This window comes from Aspergillus stella-maris (assembly GCF_047715825.1).
Source record: "Aspergillus stella-maris strain CBS 113639 unplaced genomic scaffold BDV14scaffold_3, whole genome shotgun sequence".
Lineage (NCBI taxonomy): Eukaryota > Fungi > Ascomycota > Eurotiomycetes > Eurotiales > Aspergillaceae > Aspergillus > Aspergillus stella-maris.
Window position 1 is genome coordinate 321914 of NW_027396797.1, and position 20289 is coordinate 342202.

Sequence of the window (20289 nt, forward strand, 5' to 3'; positions counted from 1 at the left end):
AGGATTGAGAGAGTCAGTCTCCCCGAACTAGTATTGGTGTCATTCGACTCTGGTAGGTGGGCTGGTGTTTCGGTTGCCGCTGGGGCAATCATCGTAACTGGAGGTGATGCAGGGGAGATCAAAAACCGTGTTTGGTCGGTCAGGGCCAGGAATAGCTTCAGGAAAGGCTATTCAGTAATAGTTTCACTGGGATACTGCAGGTGGCGTGTCCGACTCGATGGACGCAAGAATAATCTCAGGCGGCAGTGTCCATATAATCTGTGAAGATCGGCATCTTGTAAAAAGAGGCTTTGCCTTGAGTTTAACACAATCATCCAACGTATTTTGCGCGATACTTTGGAAATAAGGTTAAGGATTATGCATGGCACTCCATGTCTAATACGGCTGCAAAACTGGATACTCGGAGTGTTGTCGGATAGCATGTATATCATGCAGTGAACTGTAAAGACAGAAGTTCAGCTAGCTACGGGGGTCACATAATAGTTTTGAATGAGAGACACTCTGATATTCTTCACGCACTCCAACTCAACCCTAAGTTCATCTGCTTTCCTGAAGCCGAAAGACCCTCCTGACATCTCCTACTCTGACCTAGGTAATGTTGAAATCATAGGTAGTCCTTTTCCAAAATAACTTCACCAAACAGAGCAATCCTTTCCATCATAATGGTGATACGCGAATACCAGTGTTTCCCGACGCGGAAAACCATCTCAAAGGCCGTAGCCGCCTTTAAGGGCTGCTCAAGATACGTCCAAGTTACCCATGGATTCCGCATCGCTGAGCATGCGTGCTCTACGCCGCGGTGGTAGATGCTTGTGTTATGTCAGCTTTGCATGAGAAAAGAAAAGTCAGGGACTTGGGCATGGTACCGATGCCGGCGCTGCTAGATGCGGATGCCGCGGTCTCCGTCGCGGTTGCCGCTGTTTCTGTCTCGGTTGCAGCTGGAGGGGCGAATGGGTTGTAGGGGAAGCCGGCCAATCCAGTGGGCGGGCCAAAGGGGTAGGGTGGAACGGAAAGTGAAGGCTGAGGTATATCAGTCTCATACGGGAAGGGCCATTGTCGGGCGTGAAGGCGAGCAAGCGTGGAACCGATAAGCATGGCCCAGGCAGCGGACTTGATGAGAAGCATCTTGTAAAGGGCTTTTGGTGACGGTAGGAGCAAGAAGCTATGAATGTGATGTCTCGGAGTGATGATGGGTCTGGCTGTGCTTTCATGTCTTGGTCAGGAGGAGAGGCTGGGCTTTATAACCTCCATTCCAGCAACATCGCCATTGCTTCTTTTGGATTCGGACCCCGTGTGTGTAAATACCGAATGATCTTCATCGTCCCGATTCCTCAATTCTTTGCACTAAAAGCCTTTCGCTCAGCGGTATATTGCAAAGTAAACCAGAGATACCACATACCCCTCAGAATCTACATTCTACATCTAGTGGTTCTGGTTCCTGACAGTTCCTTCAGGTACCCTCGGGAATTGATTCTCAAAGTTGAGGCCTGCAAGAACAGCCTAGGTCAGTCGGTGACAAAATCCCGTTGCCACATATGCAAGCCTCTCTAGCCAATGCAAACCACATATAGCACTGCATGTCTCAAGCTGCATTCTTGGTATTCGGCCCGGATTACCCGGCCTCTGCTACGATTGAACATCAATACTGCAGCCCGTCAGCACCACCAAAAGCCCCCGTCGATCTTGTCACACCATCACCATCGGCTCTATGATGTATGCTAAAGAGCGTCTTCTCTATTACAAAAAGCTCGGGATTCGTACCTCGGCGGTTTCATTGAACGTGATTGCATCACCCGGCGATGCCCATTGCAACAAAGTCGGTATATTCTCCGCCGAAAGTCGAGCTCACTCCAGGGCCAGCTATCTCTAGAGTGTGAACCGGCATATTCCAGTTCCTGGGTACTGTTGCTTTTCTGATGCTTAACATTTCCTCCATTGGTTTGGATTAGCAGAGCCCCGACTCCCATCCCTGACCGATGTGACGATCTGGGGCCCCGACAACGACGGCCATTTTTACAACTGGGTGGCTTCCAAGGGCAGCTTTGTTTTCTCGACTGCGTGGATTTTGATACCTTTTGTTTGTATAACTACATTCCGCTGATTATCTCAAGCTCCATATCTAACATGATTGGTATCGCCGACACCTAGGCACTAAGCCCCAAATTTTATATGCCACCACCGTCATCAGCGCGCCTCATCCGATACCTCCACCGCAAATTCTCTAGTTGTGTCAGAGTTGTACAAGCTTACAAGCAAGGCAATTTCTCTTCATTGGCATGATCGCGGCTGGCCTCGTGCACTTCATAGATTCTTTGATTACAAGACTCTCGGTGCCCGTCGCGGCCTCCCATGTTTGCTTCTCCTGGCTTGGATCCGTAGGCGAGACTTTTCAGAGAAGATGAAATTGACTCGGAAACAGAGATTTAGATTTCATCAACCATCCTGGTGCATCAGTCATGATACTGCTGTGGTACACCAGCAATAATCTCCTTCTCATGCTTATCCACCAGCCCAGTTCGAAACCGATGGTCCTTTGCGATCCTCGCCCTTGCCCATTCTACGCAGTTCAGTATCAGCATCACCTCACCACAGAAAAGAATGCAAAACAAAACTTCCAACTCACCCCTCAGCCGTAATTCCCTCCAGCGCCTTGACATACCCCTCATCCAGGGCCCCTCCCACCCTCTTTAGCAGCGGACTCTCAAGCGACCTCATAAGAACATTCGCCTCAGGTCTCGCAAAGTAAATCAAACTGAGTCTCGACTTCTCCGCTTGCTCCCTCGGCGGTCTCACAACGCGATGCACGGTACTCTTCAAAAACCCGCCACTAAGATACTCCAGTGCATCTGCGATATTGACGATTATTGCCTCGGGTGGTGAGCGCACGTACAGCCATCGTTCCTCGCCTTTACCGCCGTTTTTTGAGGGGGTGAGGACTTGGAGACCTGCGACGGGTTGATGGAAGAGGAATGTTAGTGTGTTGTAATCTGTGTGGCCTTTTGCCCAGAGGTTGTTTGCTTGTGCGTCTTCGGGTTCGGTGCGTGGGTGGTAGATCATGTAGCGGAGGTACTCGAGGCCTGGTTCTTCGTAGCGATGGAGATTCACGAGGGTGTTTTCGTCGATCTCAAGGACGAATGCGAAGGGTCGTAGCAGCGGTAGTAGAATCTTATAATGGATATGCAGACTGAATTCTCGAATCTCATCCCAGTACTCCCTTATCAGTTCAGGGTGCGGCCGCTCATGCTCGGGCGTGAACTTGGGGATGTTGTAGCGCTCGTCGTTGTCGCGGGTGCCCAGGCTACCAGTGGACTGGGGCTTATAGCCGCGGAAGTCGCCGGTGGCGGTATTGGATATGTACTTGAGTTTTTCGTCGAGGGGGAGGGAGAAGAGGGCGCGGGCGATGGCGTATTGGCGGTTTATTTGGGTGGTTGTTAGGCCGTGGTTTGTTACGTAGAAGAAACCTGGTTAAATAAGCAATACTGCGGCTTGATAGAAGGGATTGCGGAGAGATCCAATAAGAGGGTTGCGAACCGTTCTTGTTAATGAAGCTGAGAACTTGTTCAGCTAGGGCTTCCTTTCTGCCTGGTTTAGATAGGAGCGAGAGGTCGAGGGCTTCGAGGGAGACATAGCTTACTATGGTGCTAGACTTAGTCTTCAACTCTCTCTTAACGTGCTTTAAGTGGGAACTCACAGTCTTCCTTCGTTTCCGACGGTGGAATACAGGGCTCTAGCGGAGTCTTCGTCGCAGACGGCATTTTGTCTTTTTACTTCAATGTAACCACAATCACAATCTGATCATTGATAGGGACTGCCACGACCCTGCGTCTGCATTCCATATATACCCTGCCTACCCCACCTGCGGAGTTTTGCCGACGGTGCAGACAATGCCGATTATGCTGCCATAGCGCGGTACTATGGGGTCAGAAATCCCGGGGATCACGACATATTCATCCATTGTAGGACGCCATTTGTCTGCTCCTGCGGTTTCAAGTACCAGTATTTGCTAGCCTCTCATTACAAAGTCAGATTACATTGCAGATGGTCCGGAGATAGTACAATTTGGAGAACATGCAAAGGTGCCATTTTGGTGGTGGTTGCGTTATTGATTTTTCCTTCAACTCGAGAGCAAAGGTAGTGGCGATAGAAGTTGGAGAAGACAGAAGATTTACCTACATATATAGAGAGTAGCCGCGCATAAATTCTTCAGAGCTTGGGCAGCGGCAGGTCCAAGCTTTTCACCAAGCCTGCTAAGACACCATGGCAGCCACAACAGGCGACAAATCAGTTATCGTGGAGCAGACACCAAGCTCGCCTATTCGAGAAGCGCAAGATGAGGAACCAGTTTCATGGCGGCGCCGGCTTTTGCGCGTTCTTTGGGATACATTTGAGTACTCACTGAGGAGCGGAGGTTTATCTCCAAAATCGACTTCTTCATTTTGTAAGGACAATCGAAATGGCTTCTAGGCCCTATTGGGGAATGCTAACAAATCAAGAACGTGGGCGAGCTTCTCTTACTTCTCGAAGAATCTGAATCAGAATAACTTATGTATGTTGCGCATCTGGGCTGCAGTGGAAGTTGGATACTAATGAAACCAGCGAACGCCTATGTCTCCGGAATGAAAGAAGAGCTGAATGTCGTCGGAAACCAGTACCAAACATTCACTACTATGTGGACCATGTATGGCACCCAACTCCTTCAAAAGCAACCTGTTAACAATACCCAAAGTGGCTACGTGATATCCCAAATCCCCTCCCAAATGATCTGCACCCGCGATACACCCTCCCATCCCCTCCCTCTCCTCCCTCAAAACACTCATTAACAACCCACCAGTCCGCCTCTCCCTCTGGTGCCCCTCTTGGGAATGCCTTTGGGTAATTATAACATTCGCCCCCGCCTCCGTAAAAACCCCCCACCAGCTCTACGCCTGCCGCTTCCTTGTCGGCCTCGCAGAAGGAACATTCTACCCAGCGGTCCACACCGTGCTAGGCGGGTGGTATACAAAGCGCGAACTCGCAAAGCGCGCGTGTATATTCTTCCGTTCGGCCTTTGTGGGGAGTATGTTCTCTGGCTATCTCCAGGCCGCTTTACACACGGGGATGGATGGAGTCGCGGGATTAAGTGGCTGGCGCTGGCTGTTTATTTTTGATGGCGTTATTACGTTTCCGATGGCGGTTTGGGGGTTCCTTGCCTTGCCGGATTTACCGAGTAACACGAGGGTTTTTTGCCTGGGCGAAAGTGAGAAAGAGATGGCGAGGGAACGGATGAGGAGGGCGGGCAAGGCATTGGAGGAGCCGATTACACTGGGGGTGTGAAGAGGGTTCTTTCGAGGTGGTATTTTTGGGTTTATACGGCTTATTATACGTACATTATCTCCCATCACCCCTACCTCTCTAAAGCAAAGAGAATGCTAACGGAGGGCTTCTAGATTCTTCATTTGCAGCGAAAACATCGGTGGGTACATGAACCTGTGGCTCAAATCGCTGAACCGGTACTCCGTCAGCCAAATCAACACATATCCCACCGTCACAAACGCAATCACGATCTTGACGAGCCTGATATACGGCTGGACAAGCGACCTTTTCCAGATCCGGTACCAGATCGTCTTCTTCTCGCTGACGGTTTGTTTCTTCGCCGCGATGAATTTGGCCATCTGGGATGGGGTGCCGTTTGGGTTGAAGTGGGCTAGTTATTATCTTACTGGGTTTGTTATTCTCTATCTTGATTGTTGAGTGGAGTTCTGGGTTTGTGGTGTGCTAATGAGTAGTATAGATTCGCGCAGGGCTCCGGTCCTGTCTTCCTAGTACGTCAACACCCACGCTTATCCCTACCTCAGGCATATACACTAACAATTCTCTATTGACAATGGTCAATGAAATCTGCGCAGGGGACAGTCTCGAGCGGAAAATAATCCTCGGCTCAACCAATTCCATAGCGTATGTCCCATCCCCACCCCCATCATCCCTATACTCTCATTACTATATCCCGCAAGGCTGACTTGACCCCGTCTCACTCGGGTAGATACGCATTCAACGCCTGGGTCCCTCTAATCTCATACAACACCAAATGCGCCCCGCGCTTTTTAGTCGGGAACTCGGTTACGGTAGGGCTGATTGTCTGTGCAGCAGCCACACTGGGGTTGGCCGTTTATTTGCAGAGGAGGGATGAGCTGCGGGAATTACAGCGGCGTAGTATTGGTGAGGGTGCGGGCGAAGATTTCCAAAGTGATGTGGTGAGAGTGGATGTGGCGTAGGCGTGTGAGCATGAGGGATCAAAGAGGGTCTTCAGCCACATGATCGTCAACATCGTGCAGATATTGAGTATTGACGTTGTAGTCTAAGCTGGAGCGGACGGGAAGCGCCCTGCGCATTTAAAGGTCAGGGTCAAACTGGGGCTGAACTTAAAGTCGCCCCGATCATTCCAGCTTCCATGTTTACCGTATCCACTGTCTCCAGTTCTACTAGATAAAATTTAACAGCCATAGAAGACACTACATCTGACCATTTCCGCTGGGTGTTCGAGTCCAAAGGACCGGAAGATGGCCCCCTCTCAACTATGGTTCTGCACAATCTGCCCAGGAGACGAGGTACCCTACCCCTATTTTAATTAGACAAGGAATATATTCCCGAAGATCTAGTGAAAAGTAATCTCGCGTTGACGTTAGGTTTCACCCTATTCTATAACCCCATGCCCCAGCGGCTTGGCTGTAAGTGTATAGACCAATCCAAGACGAAGTTAGAGATAATCATCCAACGTCAGACGTTGATTAAGAGCAAACAGCACTGACAATTCACCATAGGGTATAGAATATGTAAGCTTCGAGTGACCATTCTGTCTTGGCGCAGGCAACAACATTCGACCCATCCTGCAATTTTCAGCGAATGAGGAACGAATCCGAGACCGACAAGGGCTGAGCGAGACGACAGGGCAACAATTTTCACGATTGGTAATGGTCCAGACCCTTAATCTGAATTTTCATTGGGTAATTGAAGCTACAGTGGGTCTACGAAAACGAAAGCGAACGCGAACGCGAGATACGGAGTACGGTGCATTGTGGTCCAGGCTCCAGAGATCAAAACTATGGGACTTTAAGGCGGCTGTGCTATACGAATGCGATGCGAATGCGAGGGGGGTGGGTATATAGAGTAGAGTTTCCTGCATACTTGAGGAAATAACTCAATCATTCTATCAACTGGTAACGAAACAAAAGCAATGGCAGGCGACGACAACGACCACAATATTTACGGGTACAATCCCTCTATTCCTGCCGCAGCCATCTTCATTGTCCTTTTCGGTGTTTCGACGGCATACCATAGTTTTCAACTTGTCAAGACGAGGGCGTTTTATTTTATTCCGTTTATTATCGGTGGAATCTGTGCGTCGCCTTACATCCTTCTCACTGACACTATACTAATATTCGAGACAGTCCAAGTCCTAGGCTACATCTTCCGCGCCGCCAGCCACAACAATTACACTTCAATCCCCCTCTACGCACTCCAAACAGTCCTTATCCTCCTTGCGCCAGCCCTCTACGCAGCATCCATATACATGGTCCTAGGTCGATTAGTCGTACATCTCGACGCCGAACACCTTAGCGTCGTGCGCGTAAACTGGATGACCAAGATCTTTGTCACAGGCGATGTTGTTTCCTTTTTAGCGCAGTGTGCTGGTGCGTCCACATTCACTCAAACAACTTCACAAGCCCTATCCTTGACGAGTACGATGCTAATAATTGTCTACAGGAGGCGGCCTCATGGCCGGCGACAACCCCGACAGCCGCTCAACCGGCGAAACAATCACAATCGCCGGCCTGATAATCCAACTTCTCTTCTTCGGCTTTTTCCTCATAACAAGTATCCTCTTCCACATCCGCATAAACAAAACACCCACAGCCCGATCAACAGAGTCAACAATGCACTGGTCCCTTAAGAACAACATTACCGCGCGGAACTGGGTGACGTTGCTTTGTGCGCTTTATGCCGTTTCCATACTTATTCTTGTGCGATCGGTGTTTAGACTTATTGAATTCATTGATGGGTATGGTGGGTATCTTATGACGCACGAGGTGTTTATTTATATTTTTGATGCGGTGCTTATGGTTGGTGTTATGGGGGTGCTGAATTGGTGGCATCCGAGTTATGTTATTCGGGGTGGGAAGAGGGGGAGGGGGGGGTTTAGTGAGGTTCCGCTTTAGGCCCGGTGCATCCATTTATACTAGAGATGGCTTGGGCTCTGGGTTTTTTTATCTGGTATGACTTAGCTTGCTTGTTGTTGGTACCTATACATAGATGGCATTGATTGTTTGTGGTTTTGGTTCTGGTATGGGTTTGATTTAGATAGCGTCTGGATTCAGTTCTCTTCTGTTTGTCAAGACAGCGTTTGTTGAACAATGATACCTCGATATGAGCTATGGCCCTTCTTGCGCTCCAAAAATAATGCACAGACTGCGATTCCGACATCTTCATCTATACTTAGGTAGAGACGGGAAACAAGCGGCCGTCCCGTCGGAGCACGCGGAACCATCCGGTCATCCCTTCCCTTCTCCACACCCGATAAGAATGACGTTAGAGTACAACATAGTCCTTTCTTCACGAGCTTCTTCTCAATTCTTCTTACAGCTTACAAACAAGCAAAATGGCCAAGAACCTCACCATAAAATCGACCCAGAAGCTCCTCTCGGGCTACGAGATCCCTGTGCTAGGATATGGGGTGCGTACCACCATCCATACTCCACCTGCATACCCCGATAAGCTTATTTGCAGCGAGGCCAAAGTCTAACATTGGTATCTGCAGGTCTACCAAACGTACGATTATTACTTTCAGCAGTCCAGGCTCCAAGCTGATGATTGATTCCAGTCCAACGAATGTAGCAGAAAAAGTTACCGTCGAAGCCCTGAAGCTCGGGTACAGACACGTTCGTTCTTCCCAATCCGCCCTCCATTTTCTCAACCTCCTTTTCTTGGCTAACTCTCGAATGTGCGAAAAGATCGACTCAGCAGCCGCCTACAAAAATGAAAAAGAAGTCACCGCCGCAATATCCACCTCCGGCCTACAACGCTCCTCCATCTTCCTAACGACCAAAATCCCACCAAAGGCAAACGGATACGAGAATGCGAAGAAAAGTATCGACGAGAGTCTTAAGCAGGCTGGGACGGATTATTTTGATCTGTATTTCTCTCTTACCTACCTCCCCTTGACTCGCATGTTATGGTGGTGCTAATCTAAACGCGCAATGCAGCATCCTAATCCACGCCCCCTACGGCGGCAAACCCGCCAGACTAGGAACATGGGACGCCCTCGTGGAAGCGCAGAAATCAGGGAAAACGCGCTCGATCGGTGTTTCGAATTTCGGAATACATCATCTAGATGAACTCCAAGAGCATATAACCGCCACTTCCTCGTCGCCTATCGATGTCGGGCAATACGAGATCCACCCGTGGCTCGCGCGCCCTGACATTGTATCCTGGTTAAGGAAACATGGAGCCGTTGTAGAGGCGTACTCGCCTCTAGTACGGAATACGCGATCCGAGGAACCTGTTCTTCAAGAGCTGGGGAAGAAATATGGAAAGAGCACTGCGCAGGTATTGGTGAGGTGGAGTTTGCAGAAGGGGTTTGTACCGTTGCCGAAGAGTGTCACTCCCGAACGAATCAAGGAAAACGCCGATGTATTCGACTTCAACTTATCCGACGAAGACATGAAGAGGCTTGATACGGGCAAGTATGAGCCTTGTGCTTGGGATCCTACTGTTGATACGAATTAAATTGTCTTCTCCGATGCAGTGTAAGGGGAACTAAAAGATATCAGGGTATAAATAAACTGCGATCGTGGTAAGAGAAAAATCAAAGTTTGGCCTCTTATTTTGTTCGTATGAGATTTGTTCGTATGAGTTGATGGAATGATGGGGTAAACTGCGACATGGGTACAGATACATATTTCTACCCACAACACAAGGAAAGTGCGACAGGGCACGATCGGGCTTTTTCGCGAGGAAGGAACGCGTTTGATGTGTGCCAATTAGTCCAGATAAGCCAAGGAACTCTTCTGAGCCCATTAAAATGCCGCCAAAACCCCATTACCCTGCAATTCTGACGAGAACCGACGAAACGAAGTCTGTTGAGAATAACACAATTTTCCCGAGGAATTGTTATGGAATATAAGACATAAAAAGAAACCGTTTCTCAACAATCCCTTGATAGCATAGTTGGTTTAATGCGCTCGACTGTAATATCTGGCATTTCATCGAGAGATCCCCGGTTCGACTCCGGGTCGAGGGACTTTTTTGTCCTTTATAATTATTACTATAATAATTAATACTAGGCTAGTTGTTTTTTTTGTTGATTAGTCTAGTTATCGCTTTCTTCGCTTTCACTTTTGTCACTATCCTCGTCTTCCACGAACACCTCTGTACCTTCTCCGTTTTCCCGCCTCAACCTCTCCTCCTCTCTCCACTTCACCAGCCCACCCCTCAACGTATCCCATAAACCCGGAAATTCCTTAAAACCTCAAAACCTCGTTTATCCCAAATTCATTGACAGCTTGACCAGCCGTATTCCCAGCCCCCAACCCCACCCATACCTCCGCGATGCGTAACCGCTCAGTATAAAGCGCCCCTCCCCGTCTCCCTTGAAAGTCGCCCGTATGCAGTACAAGATACTCAATCTCTTCGAGGCAAACAAATACCGTTTACTGGGTGTAGTACGTGCACATGGATCAGCGCTATATTCGAGAAGGACCTAATAATCTTCGACCGGGAAATCAAAATCTATGAATGTTTCTGGATCGACGGGAGAGGGGGGAGGAACGCCGAGACCTTCCTCTACTGGTACTTGAGCTCCAAGCTTATGAAGCGTTAGGGTGATGTCCCAGTTTCTCTGTCGCATTGCAACGACGAGGGGCGGACAATCTTCACTGTCCAAGCCTGGACCGATCGCCTCATTGGCCGCATTTCGTCGACAGCGAATGGGTGTATTTAGCATGTCTAAACCTGTATCTGCTGATGCATCTAGAAGCACCCGTGTTATTTGGGTAGATCTTGAGGATGCCAGTCTCGGCGCTCATTGCAAAATCTGGTCCTTTAGTTGGCCAATATGTGTATAGGTAATTGACCGAAGCTGCATCGTGCGTCTGTAGGATATCCATAGTCAAGAAGAAGATTGAAAAGGGGCAAATATGGCCTCTTCAGCGCATAATGCAGGGCTGTACGCGCTTAAGTATTAGCAGCGGCGGGATCAGCACCACGCTCCAGAAGTAGACGAGCTAGTTGAACTGCAAGCTCTGGCTTGTTCGGATGAAAGACGAAGCCACACGCCTGTATTGAAGGGGTTGCGCCAACTGGGTTTCCATACGCTTCCAACCCGAACCTTCGGAGGAAGTACGGTTCGTCCCTACATTGGTGCGTAATCAGTTGATTGACATCTGCTCCGCCGTCAATGAGAGCCGCAGCAGTGTCAACAAACCCACCCAAAATAGCTTCATGCAGTGGGGTGCGTCGCCAGAAAGGCGTGTTTGGGTCCGCGCCATGCTCCATCAAGCAACGCACATATCTCTGATCTTTTCGACGAGCAGCGACGTAGAGTGCATTCATACTATTGTCTGCACCGGACCCAGCCAGAAGCTGGACAGCTGAAAGTTGATCATCCCTGATGGCACATACTAGCAAAGCTGTTTTCCACTTCGTGGACTCAGTCCCGTACGGCCTTGGATTGTTGGCAAATGTACCAAGAAGTTTCCACAATTCAGGGTCTCGTCCGTTAGTCTGTTCGGCCATTGTAAATTGCTTCCAAGGGTTGTGACTGAGCCTCGTACCTGCTGGTCGGTCAAGTTTTCCGGGTCTTCATATAGGATTGAGCTTTGAGTGGTGAATGTCATCGCTGGGTTGGAGATATTGAATCACCAGCTCGAAGATTTCGGCATCTTGGCCTTCAATAGCTATATCCAAGGGGGCAGAGATTTCAGAGTAGTCCGCGGCATCCTGAACACTCATAATGCCTACTTCTGTCTCTAGGGATCCTAGCTGAAAGTCATGGGCCAGAAGAGGTTTCACAGCTTCTGGGTATCCACCGCCGACGGCCCAATGCAGAAATGTCCATCCCATAATTCTAATGTAGAGGCCCGCGCCATTTGCTAGAAGTAGTTGAATAAGCTCAACGCCGCCTCGGAAAGCCGCCCAAAATAATGGAGTCCAGCCTCGACTATCTTGAGCATTGAAATTTGCACCATTGCTTAAGAGCGACTTCGCTAGGTCAGTCTGGCCGCTGACGCAGGCCCAATGCAGTGGTGTCCAAATGCTGGAGCTTGCTGGGGTCGGCGCACGATTCATTCAAGACTGTGAGAGCTTCGTGATTGCCCTGCTCGATGATTTGCAGCAAGATATCCTGGAGAACATGGATAGCTTTGTTTTTCTGCCGCGAAACAGAGTCGCAGAAATGGTAGATTGTCAATGGTTTGTTGCACTGTAGGTGGTCAACGACGCGAGAAGCCAAAAAGCTCTTCCCAACCCTTGGCGGCACATAACACCACAACAGCCCGGTAGAGCCCTAAATCCACCGTTGAATGACATCCTTCTCCAGGAACCAGTCACCCGTCCCTGGAGAGGGAGACGGTCGTCGCAGAGAAGCATCTGGGCCCGGAAGCCATGTGAGGAGCAATTTTCGGAGTTGCTCTCCCTTTAGAGAAGCATTTCTCATATAATAGTCTGAGTGGGGTCTATAACCAATGTTAGCAAATCATTGGAAGATGGAAGTCAGGCGAACTGTCTAGACATACTGCATTTCAAGGAGAGAGCGACACTTACTTATCCCCTCGAGATAACCCTTCCACCCCCTCTCATGAAGCGGATGAATAACCGGTGACCCCTTCATCCGCCCCTTCAAATTGGCATATAAAGAAAATAGACCATCATAGCAAGCGGAGGTCGTCTCCTCGTCAAGCGTTGGAGGAGAGTTCGGTGAAGATGGAGGAGAGAGGTCCCAGTCTGCAAGTTCAGCACCTTGCTCAAGAGAGAGTAAATGTTTGAGCAGGTGAAATATCTCTTGTAAATATTGGTACTGAGCCCTTGGTCCATTTTTGATTAGCCGCGCACAGGTGTAGCTTAGTTGCGCGATGTCAGCGACTAGCCGGAGGAGAGATGCAAAAGTTGGGGGCAGCCCTTCATGTGCCGCCATAATGGAAGGGCTCCAGGAGCAAGGTAGGAGCGATTTTAGGCCTGGTTACGAGTCTCTCGGACCCGCCTTCTATTAGGTAGGTATTGTTAGGATAGGGGGTCGCAGGTACTTTGTTAGGAAGGTGGGGGCATAGAAGGCCACGTGAAGAGGCTACACTGTTTGATCCACTGCTTGAGTCATGAGCAGAAGTATTATTAGGCATGCGAAGTATGAACTAAATCGAAATCTATCATGCACGGCCCGGCTAGAATACACATATCAAATCACCGCTTCTCCAAATTCACCCCCCAAGCCGGGAGTTCCACACCAGAAGCAGACCCATCAGCCTCAACATCAAAGATAAACGACGAGACAAACTGCTGCGCATAAATCGTCTGACCGAGGAAGGCATTATCATCGCCATCATAGAAACTCCTAAAGAGGTTCGACGGATCCCGTGGTCGGACAGGATCCTGCGGCGTGAACGCAGGCCGGAAGACAATCCTGCCCTCATCGCCCTCAGGCGAGATAATAGGTCGCAGCTTGTAAATCCCGCTCCAGCCGGCGGCTTGAGCACTTTGTCTGATGCCAAAGATTGTTCCGTTGTTGATCCAGTGCGTGATTTCGAGGCCGGGTACGCCGTCCTGGGCGGGGGCGAAGGTTATGGATGTGTTGAGGCCCTTGGTTGTGGATACGTAGGTGCCAGCGTAATTCTCTTGCAGCTCGACGGCAGCTTGCTTGGTTAGAGCGGGGATAACGGCATCAGAAACGGCCTGGATGAGGTCTAGTGTTTGGTTGCTTCGCTTGGTATCTTGTGAGCTGGCGGTGATGACGTTGAATCCGGCGTCGAAATCGGGGATGAAGAGGGCAATGCTGCCGTAGAAGCCCGAGTCGCCAAGTTTGGTGTAAATGTCAGTGATGAGGCCGGTATCTGGGTGTTCATAGCGGTAGATTTCCCAAGGTGCGCCGAAAGAGTTGTAGAGGGTCGACGTATGGGTGAGGGGTTTCATCCAGCGGCGAGTCTGAAGGGGTGAAAGAAGGGTGTGGTTTAGGATGCTGGTGCCGAATTTGGCAAGATCATTGAGCGTTGAGTAGAGACCACCTGATGATTTTGAGAGGCCGTTGTCAGAGGCCCAGTTGTTTTCAATGGGGCTAATAACAACGCCGTGGGACCAATCTGATTCCGGTGGAGGTACAGAGTAGGATGATTGCATGTCAAGAGGATCAAAGATCGTTCCTTGGTAGAGCTCGTCGATTGACCTGCCGGTAATATTGGCAAGCGCCATACCGAGGAGGGTAAATCCATTGTTTGAGTATACGGGCGAGGACCATGGCTGCGCGATGGGAGGAAGACCGGAGGCTCCACTGGCATACTCGCTCGCTGTGCAATTGACAGTGGATCCTGCCAGCGCGTCGGCTGTACAAGGATACAGAGTCGCGAGGGTGGACTGATCCACAGCTGGCAGACCCAGAATCGCTATCGTTTCCGGACTGATGATAAGCAAGTCCTGGGTCCAAGGGATAGCATATTGGGCGACACCCCCTAACTGGGCGGCCAAAGACCAAGGTGTAATATAGTCCCACTGAGTTTCGGAAGTAATGTCAATGTCATCGTCGTCTGGCTGGACCAATTCTGGGAAGATCTGTGACAGAGGAAGCTCCCAGTCCTGGGGCCATAGCTCGATCAAGCCGGCGTAGACAGTGAATAGCTTGGACACACTAGCAATGCGGTAGATACTGTCTCCGTCGGGCTGACGCGTACCAAGTGTAGAGTTGGCAGTCTCAGGAGAAGCATGGTGGTACTGAAGGGTTTCAGCACCGGCATCGCGAGACGAAAAAAGACCGACGGAGAACGTCAGGTCGCTCAGCTCGGATAGAGTCGTGTTTGCGTGACTGCGGAAGCTGGAGTCAAAAGCTCTTGTGAGGTTGTTGAACGCCTTCGCAACGAGACTATTCCGACTGGAGAGATCGCGGGGCGCAGGGTAGATGGGCCCCAGAAAGTTGGAGAGAGCACCGGGCAGACATAGCGATGTCAGATAGAGAGAGTTGTGAAGCCTCATGGTGGCAGATGAGCACAGGAATGGTTGGAGTTACCGATCCCGAAAAGATTGAAGGAACTGTCAGCATCTTATACAGCAGTAACGAGGCAGTGACAATGCGCCCAGGACCCACGGGTCCTTGCCCGGGGAGATGATGCCATGGAAACCAACTGCTCGGATCTGATCGCGAATCTCCAGACTGGAGATTCTTGTTCCTGCGCCACGGTCCTAGGACACTCTAGGAAGTGACCTGTCCGGGCACGCTTTCCCCTGTTAAGTGTAATACGGCGACGATCGAGCCCTGTGCGTTATTGGCGTCAACTTGGCTGACCTCATACGCCCAGCCAGCCCTAACTCTTCTGAATATGATTGGGCGCGCGCGATCCAACCCAAAACAGTTAGTCTGCCACATCTAAGCCTTACGGTGATCGCGGTGTACGCTCCTTCCATGGGAACATGCTGCGCGAGAAGGAGCAATCAGCCCCCACAATAACGTGCTCCCAAGCCTTGATCAGCGTCATACGGTGAGTTCTGGTGTTTGTTGACTTGCCAATCCGGTTGTAGGCGAGTTCGCTTAGCTCTAGTTCGTCCAGGCCACTGGCTATACGAACATGCCCCATGTGCAGGCATGACATCACGACTGCATGAATACGAGTCGGAGAGGTGCTGCTCGGACGTGTGCTCAGACGGGAAAGCCGGCGAACAAAGAAGGATTCGCATCTTGTCCAAACCAGACCACGAACCGGACAAAAACGACGTACTCTGATAATCCTGCGGCGGATAAAGATGCTTGACTTGGAACTTGGCTGTCAGCCTTACTCCTTCCCCAGGAACCATGATCATAACTCAAGCCCTCAGCCTTACAAGTCAAGCGTCGCTGCGTGAGGCCCTATGAAGCTTAGTCTAACAAGAGAAACATGTGGCCGACAGGAAATCCCCAACGCACTTTGACGTGCCGTGCGGCCTTACCGCAGGTGAAGAGATCCAGCGACGACATCCCATTGGCTCTGCCGTCTAATAAGGAATTGCATCGCTAATTTTGGAGGAACTAAACCGATGGAAGATTGTGGCATACTCCACAATCATACAGTTCATTGGTATACCGCGCAAAAAGAATCCGAAACGTGATACCGTCGACGCCCTAGGTTATAAGGTTAGGAGACCAGCTTCCTGTAATAGGTAATAGCAGAGACCCGGGTCATGACCTATCGAATTAACCTTATCCTTCGTTACCATATCTGCGGCTGAGAAGCACCACTCATAATGCCCGAGCCCGATTCAACCCACTACAAAATATTTGCTAGACCTAGTCATCTGTCATCAGGTGTAGCATAAATAGACTCAACACTGGGATTAAACGCGACAACCTGTCACCGACCCCAGTGAGAAAACCCATGGCAAGCCCAGGGTATAGCACTTGGCCACTAAGCCCTATATTGCACAAAGCGCGCGGGGCGGGGTCTGCGCCTTGGTTCCCGCGGCTGACATTCGTGAGATGGTGAGGGATCCAAATTACTGTTTCTGTGCTACTCTTTTTACTCTAGGGATCTAAATCTAATCAACTGCTAAAACAAGACATTTACGTGGAGTCTTCATGCAGTCTACGATGCTCTGCTGGTTCAGGCGCAAAGGGCCTACGCATACCCTTACCCGTGCGCAGGGTATGCTGAGACCGCCCTCGAATCTTCCAATTCGCTTCTTCCCAACCACCTGCAGGGTTCTTTCAACTGTCCAAACTGCCCCAACCTTCACAGAAGAAACCGACCTCCTAATAATCGGTTCCGGCGCCGGCGCCCTAACCGCAAACCTCACAGCTAAATCGCACGGCCTCCGCACAATCCTAATCGAAAAGCAGCCTACCATCGGCGGCGCCTCAGCAATATCCGGCGGCGGGCTCTGGATCCCCTGTAACCCCGTTTCAGCAGGGTGCGGAATAAAAGATTCACCAGATGCAGTGCTTCAGTATTTGGCCGCGGCTGTGGGGAATGTAGGATCCGCATCTTCGATTGCTCGGCGAAAGGCTTTCGTTACTCACGGACCAGAGATGGTTTCGTTCTTGAGCAAGTTGGGGTTCAAGTTTATGTTTACGAGGGGGTATCCGGATTATTACCCCGATTTACCTGGGGCGATGGGGAAGGGTGGGGGGAGGAGTATCGAGAGTGTTCCATTTGATGTAAAGAAGTTAGGGCAGTGGGAAGAGAAATTACCGGCGCCTATAATGCCCGTCGCGATCTCAACGGGGGACGCGGCGCTTTTCACGCGGATGATGTCTAGCCCCAAGGCACTTTTCCAGGCGATGGGGAAGCTTGTGCCGTTGGTATTAAAGACTTTGGCGGGTCAGAGGCTGGCTAGTATGGGACGGGGTCTGGTGGCACAGTTGCTTTATCTGAATCTTCAGAATGGTGCAAGTGATATCCGTCTCCAGACGAGTCTCTCGAAACTCATCCAGGGATCAAATGGCGAAGTTCTGGGTGCAGAAGTGAAATCCCTTTCTCCATCTACATCTACGACAACAACCATCCGCGCAATCCACGGCATCCTCCTGGCAGCCGGGGGCTTCGCCCAGAACCCCCAAATGCGACAGCAATACCTCCCATCCCTATCCACTACATCCTGGACAAGCTCACCAAAAAGCGACACAGGCGACGCCATAACCGAAGGTATACGCATCGGCGCCCTCACATCACTAATGGACGACGCATGGTGGGGACCAACGATACTCGACCCCGTAAATTTCAAGCCGCATTTCACGCTTATGGAGCGGTGCCTCCCGCATGCCTTTATTGTTGATTCCACGGGAAAGAGATTCATGAATGAGGCGAAGAGTTATACGGATGCGGGGCATGATATGTATGAAAGGAATAATGTTGAGGGGGTAACAGCGATTCCAGCTTGGTTGGTGATGGATGAAAATTATCGAAAACGGTATAGCCTTGGACGGCTTATGGCGCGACAGAGACCTAGTCAGGAGGCGCTGGATAAGAAGATGATATTCATGGCGGATTCGTTGGAGGAGTTGGCGGAGGAGATTGGGGTTGATCCGACTGGGCTGGTAGAGACAACGAAGCGGTATAATGGGATGTCAGCGAAGGGTGTTGATGAGGACTTTGGTAAGGGAAGATACGCCTACAATCAGTTCTTCGGCGACCCTGCTGTGCGGCCGAACTCCAATATGGGACCATTGACGAGACCGCCATATTACGCTATTGCGATCTGGCCTGGGGATTTAGGGACGAAGGGGGGTCTACTAACTGATGACTTCCAGCGTGTACTGGGGCAGGACGAGGAACATATACCTGGGCTTTTCGCTATTGGGAATACGGCTGCGAGTATTATGGGGAGGACGTATCTGGGTGCTGGATCGACCTTAGGTCCTGCCATGACGCATGGATTTATCGCTGCTAATTTCGTGGGAACCAGGAGTCGAAATTAGATGTTCACATCATGTTGTTGAAGAGGAAAGTCTATGTACATACATAAGAAACAATCATGGTTCTAAAACGTCTGGAGATACCTTCAAATACTTCACAGTGCATCTAATTCTTTTCTTGTCCTCAGCAACAGCCCTACCTCCCCGGCTGCACCAAGCTCTCCGTACTATCATCTCGACCATGGGCTCTCCCACGAGGCGGATCATCCCACTTAACCTCCGTCTCAGTCGTCAACATAATAGCGTCCTTGCGATTACGACCTCGACCCCTCCCAACCGATTCATCATCCGCAGCTTCAACAGATGTAATAGTCTCGCCCTTTTGCGTCCTCCGCGATCTTGAAATCGGGTCCATAGCGTACGCATATTCGGGCCTATAATTATATTGCGCACTCCGTACACTTCGGCCTGTCGAGTTGAACAGTTTGGGAACAAGTCTGACGACGAGTGGCTTGAGGGCTGGAGCACAGGCTGCGACGAAGGCGAGGCCAACTTCGATTGTTGAGAGGCAGAAGAGTACGCTGTATGTTGAGTCGGGGGGGATATTGCGGTCGAAGTTGTCGAGGAGGATGACGCGGATGATTCCTGCGAGGACAGTTCTAGGAATATCAAATTAACCAAAGTGATGTGAAGATGAGAAGAGTAGTTTAGACCCACACAAAACCAAACGAAAGGATACAAACAAGCATAATCTTCTGTCTCCGTGCAATATGCAGATTGTAGACAATCCAGGTCGGCATGAGCAAAACAAGGAAATCAGTAAAGATCGATACGGACGCAGTTGCTGTAACAAAGTCTGCAAAATTGATGCACTTCTTATTCGGATACGCCGCTGGGTTCCAGTTTGATGCCACAGGAACACAATTGAACGTAGTGATCAAGAAGGTAGCCAATGCCGCCACGGCATTCAGTCCTAGCAGAAACCAGATCGCTCTTCGTACGCCGATTTTTTGTCCTGAGAGACGGAGGAGGAAGAGTAAGATAGACGTCTTGATGAGGGCTAGAATTGGGTTGTAGAGAAGTAGTGTCTGAAGAATCGGTGAGAGACTGAACGAGGTTCGGGAATAGAATTACCTACTGCGTATGAGAATTTGGCGCCCATATCCGGTCGAAAGTCTTTTGGGACATCCCATATGTGATAGCCCACATAGTTGTATTTGATCACTGTGAAATTAGCGTCAGGACGAACGAGGGAATGTAAGAAAGGTGGAATTACCATAGTACGATGTCACTGTTTCTGCCCAGTATAGAATCTAGAATAACTATAAGCCCAGTTTAACGCTGATACCAGGATGCGTCTTACCCCAGCTACACAAATTACCCAGTCATCTGTTTTATGTGAGTCAAGGTTCAATCTCGGAGATCGCGGTGCGTACCAGCAGCAAACGAGTGTGTCCAAGCACGAATATATACTCTCAGTAAAACAGCAAGAGTCGCAACAGCAGGAAAAGCAAATATCATGCCAATGGCATGTGCCTGCAAGTTATCGTGGGGCAGATCAGCCGCGGGGGGCATATCCATGCTGAGATCTGTCAAGTCAGCATGAACAACAAAGAACCAAAATATCGGGGTAGAGGAAGATTCATCCTTGTTCAAATAATAATGCAGCAAGAGGTTTGTCACGAAATCAAGAGTCAGCCACAATCTATTCTGCTCCGGTGGTGACCAGGGTCTGGCGG

At 50.1% G+C, this 20289-nt stretch overlaps 10 protein-coding genes and 1 non-coding gene across 11 annotated transcripts; 5 read left to right on the top strand and 6 right to left on the bottom strand.

The window, feature by feature from the left end:
- Positions 1–604: 604 nt before the first annotated feature.
- Positions 605–1125, bottom strand: BDV14DRAFT_195454 (uncharacterized protein; the record flags this gene model as incomplete). Its single annotated transcript, XM_073772220.1, has 2 exons — positions 605–809; positions 854–1125. 2 exons carry the CDS (start codon positions 1123–1125, stop codon positions 605–607), a joined length of 477 nt encoding a protein of 158 aa, XP_073632879.1.
- Positions 1126–2450: 1325 nt separating this feature from the next.
- Positions 2451–3755, bottom strand: BDV14DRAFT_186926 (uncharacterized protein; the record flags this gene model as incomplete). Its single annotated transcript, XM_073770891.1, has 4 exons — positions 2451–2547; positions 2624–3461; positions 3532–3633; positions 3692–3755. 4 exons carry the CDS (start codon positions 3753–3755, stop codon positions 2451–2453), a joined length of 1101 nt encoding a protein of 366 aa, XP_073632880.1.
- Positions 3756–4257: 502 nt separating this feature from the next.
- Positions 4258–6319, top strand: BDV14DRAFT_209066 (major facilitator superfamily domain-containing protein; the record flags this gene model as incomplete). The annotated part of the gene is made up of 7 exons (XM_073775561.1): positions 4258–4368; positions 4401–4438; positions 4494–4546; positions 4597–4725; positions 4832–5309; positions 5442–5702; positions 5803–6319. 7 exons carry the CDS (start codon positions 4258–4260, stop codon positions 5993–5995), a joined length of 1263 nt encoding a protein of 420 aa, XP_073632881.1. The 3' UTR covers positions 5996–6319.
- Positions 6320–7180: 861 nt separating this feature from the next.
- Positions 7181–8405, top strand: BDV14DRAFT_209070 (RTA1 domain-containing protein). Its single transcript, XM_073775562.1, has 3 exons — positions 7181–7373; positions 7425–7667; positions 7741–8405. Exons 1-3 carry the CDS (start codon positions 7211–7213, stop codon positions 8190–8192), a joined length of 858 nt encoding a protein of 285 aa, XP_073632882.1. The 5' UTR covers positions 7181–7210; the 3' UTR covers positions 8193–8405.
- Positions 8406–8632: 227 nt separating this feature from the next.
- BDV14DRAFT_186928 (aldo/keto reductase family protein) lies at positions 8633–9759 on the top strand (the record flags this gene model as incomplete). The annotated part of the gene is made up of 4 exons (XM_073770892.1): positions 8633–8707; positions 8838–8912; positions 8985–9166; positions 9237–9759. 4 exons carry the CDS (start codon positions 8633–8635, stop codon positions 9757–9759), a joined length of 855 nt encoding a protein of 284 aa, XP_073632883.1.
- Positions 9760–10185: 426 nt separating this feature from the next.
- BDV14DRAFT_t17 lies at positions 10186–10273 on the top strand. The gene has a single exon. It is a non-coding gene; the product is annotated as a tRNA-Tyr (tRNA).
- Positions 10274–11205: 932 nt separating this feature from the next.
- Positions 11206–11766, bottom strand: BDV14DRAFT_195459 (ankyrin repeat domain-containing protein; the record flags this gene model as incomplete). Its single annotated transcript, XM_073772221.1, has 1 exon — positions 11206–11766. The coding sequence occupies one exon, from the start codon at positions 11764–11766 to the stop codon at positions 11206–11208; it is 561 nt and encodes a 186-aa protein (XP_073632884.1).
- Positions 11767–12535: 769 nt separating this feature from the next.
- BDV14DRAFT_195460 (uncharacterized protein) lies at positions 12536–13162 on the bottom strand (the record flags this gene model as incomplete). Its single annotated transcript, XM_073772222.1, has 2 exons — positions 12536–12704; positions 12765–13162. 2 exons carry the CDS (start codon positions 13160–13162, stop codon positions 12536–12538), a joined length of 567 nt encoding a protein of 188 aa, XP_073632885.1.
- A 182-nt stretch (positions 13163–13344) lies between these two features.
- Positions 13345–15412, bottom strand: BDV14DRAFT_163844 (serine hydrolase domain-containing protein). The gene has a single exon (XM_073767099.1). It carries the CDS (start codon positions 15199–15201, stop codon positions 13426–13428), a length of 1776 nt encoding a protein of 591 aa, XP_073632886.1. The 5' UTR covers positions 15202–15412; the 3' UTR covers positions 13345–13425.
- Positions 15413–16786: 1374 nt separating this feature from the next.
- Positions 16787–18613, top strand: helE (3-ketosteroid 1-dehydrogenase helE; the record flags this gene model as incomplete). Its single annotated transcript, XM_073772223.1, has 1 exon — positions 16787–18613. The coding sequence occupies one exon, from the start codon at positions 16787–16789 to the stop codon at positions 18611–18613; it is 1827 nt and encodes a 608-aa protein (XP_073632887.1).
- A 133-nt stretch (positions 18614–18746) lies between these two features.
- BDV14DRAFT_195463 (uncharacterized protein) lies at positions 18747–20131 on the bottom strand (the record flags this gene model as incomplete). Its single annotated transcript, XM_073772224.1, has 6 exons — positions 18747–19209; positions 19268–19638; positions 19689–19774; positions 19827–19863; positions 19914–19939; positions 19987–20131. The coding sequence occupies 6 exons, from the start codon at positions 20129–20131 to the stop codon at positions 18747–18749; spliced, it is 1128 nt and encodes a 375-aa protein (XP_073632888.1).
- Between the last annotated feature and the right edge of the window lie 158 nt (positions 20132–20289).

What these genes read in the sequence shown, in the direction of transcription:
- BDV14DRAFT_209070 (XM_073775562.1), top strand. Translation starts at nt 7,211, where the DNA reads ATGGCAGGCGACGACAACGACCACAATATTTACGGGTACAATCCCTCT. An exon ending in GTTTATTATCGGTGGAATCT is followed by an intron (nt 7,374 to 7,424) that starts GTGCGTCGCCTT and finishes TATTCGAGACAG; the next exon opens with TCCAAGTCCTAGGCTACATC. An exon ending in CTTTTTAGCGCAGTGTGCTG is followed by an intron (nt 7,668 to 7,740) that starts GTGCGTCCACAT and finishes AATTGTCTACAG; the next exon opens with GAGGCGGCCTCATGGCCGGC.
- BDV14DRAFT_163844 (XM_073767099.1), bottom strand. Translation starts at nt 15,201, where the DNA reads ATGAGGCTTCACAACTCTCTCTATCTGACATCGCTATGTCTGCCCGGT.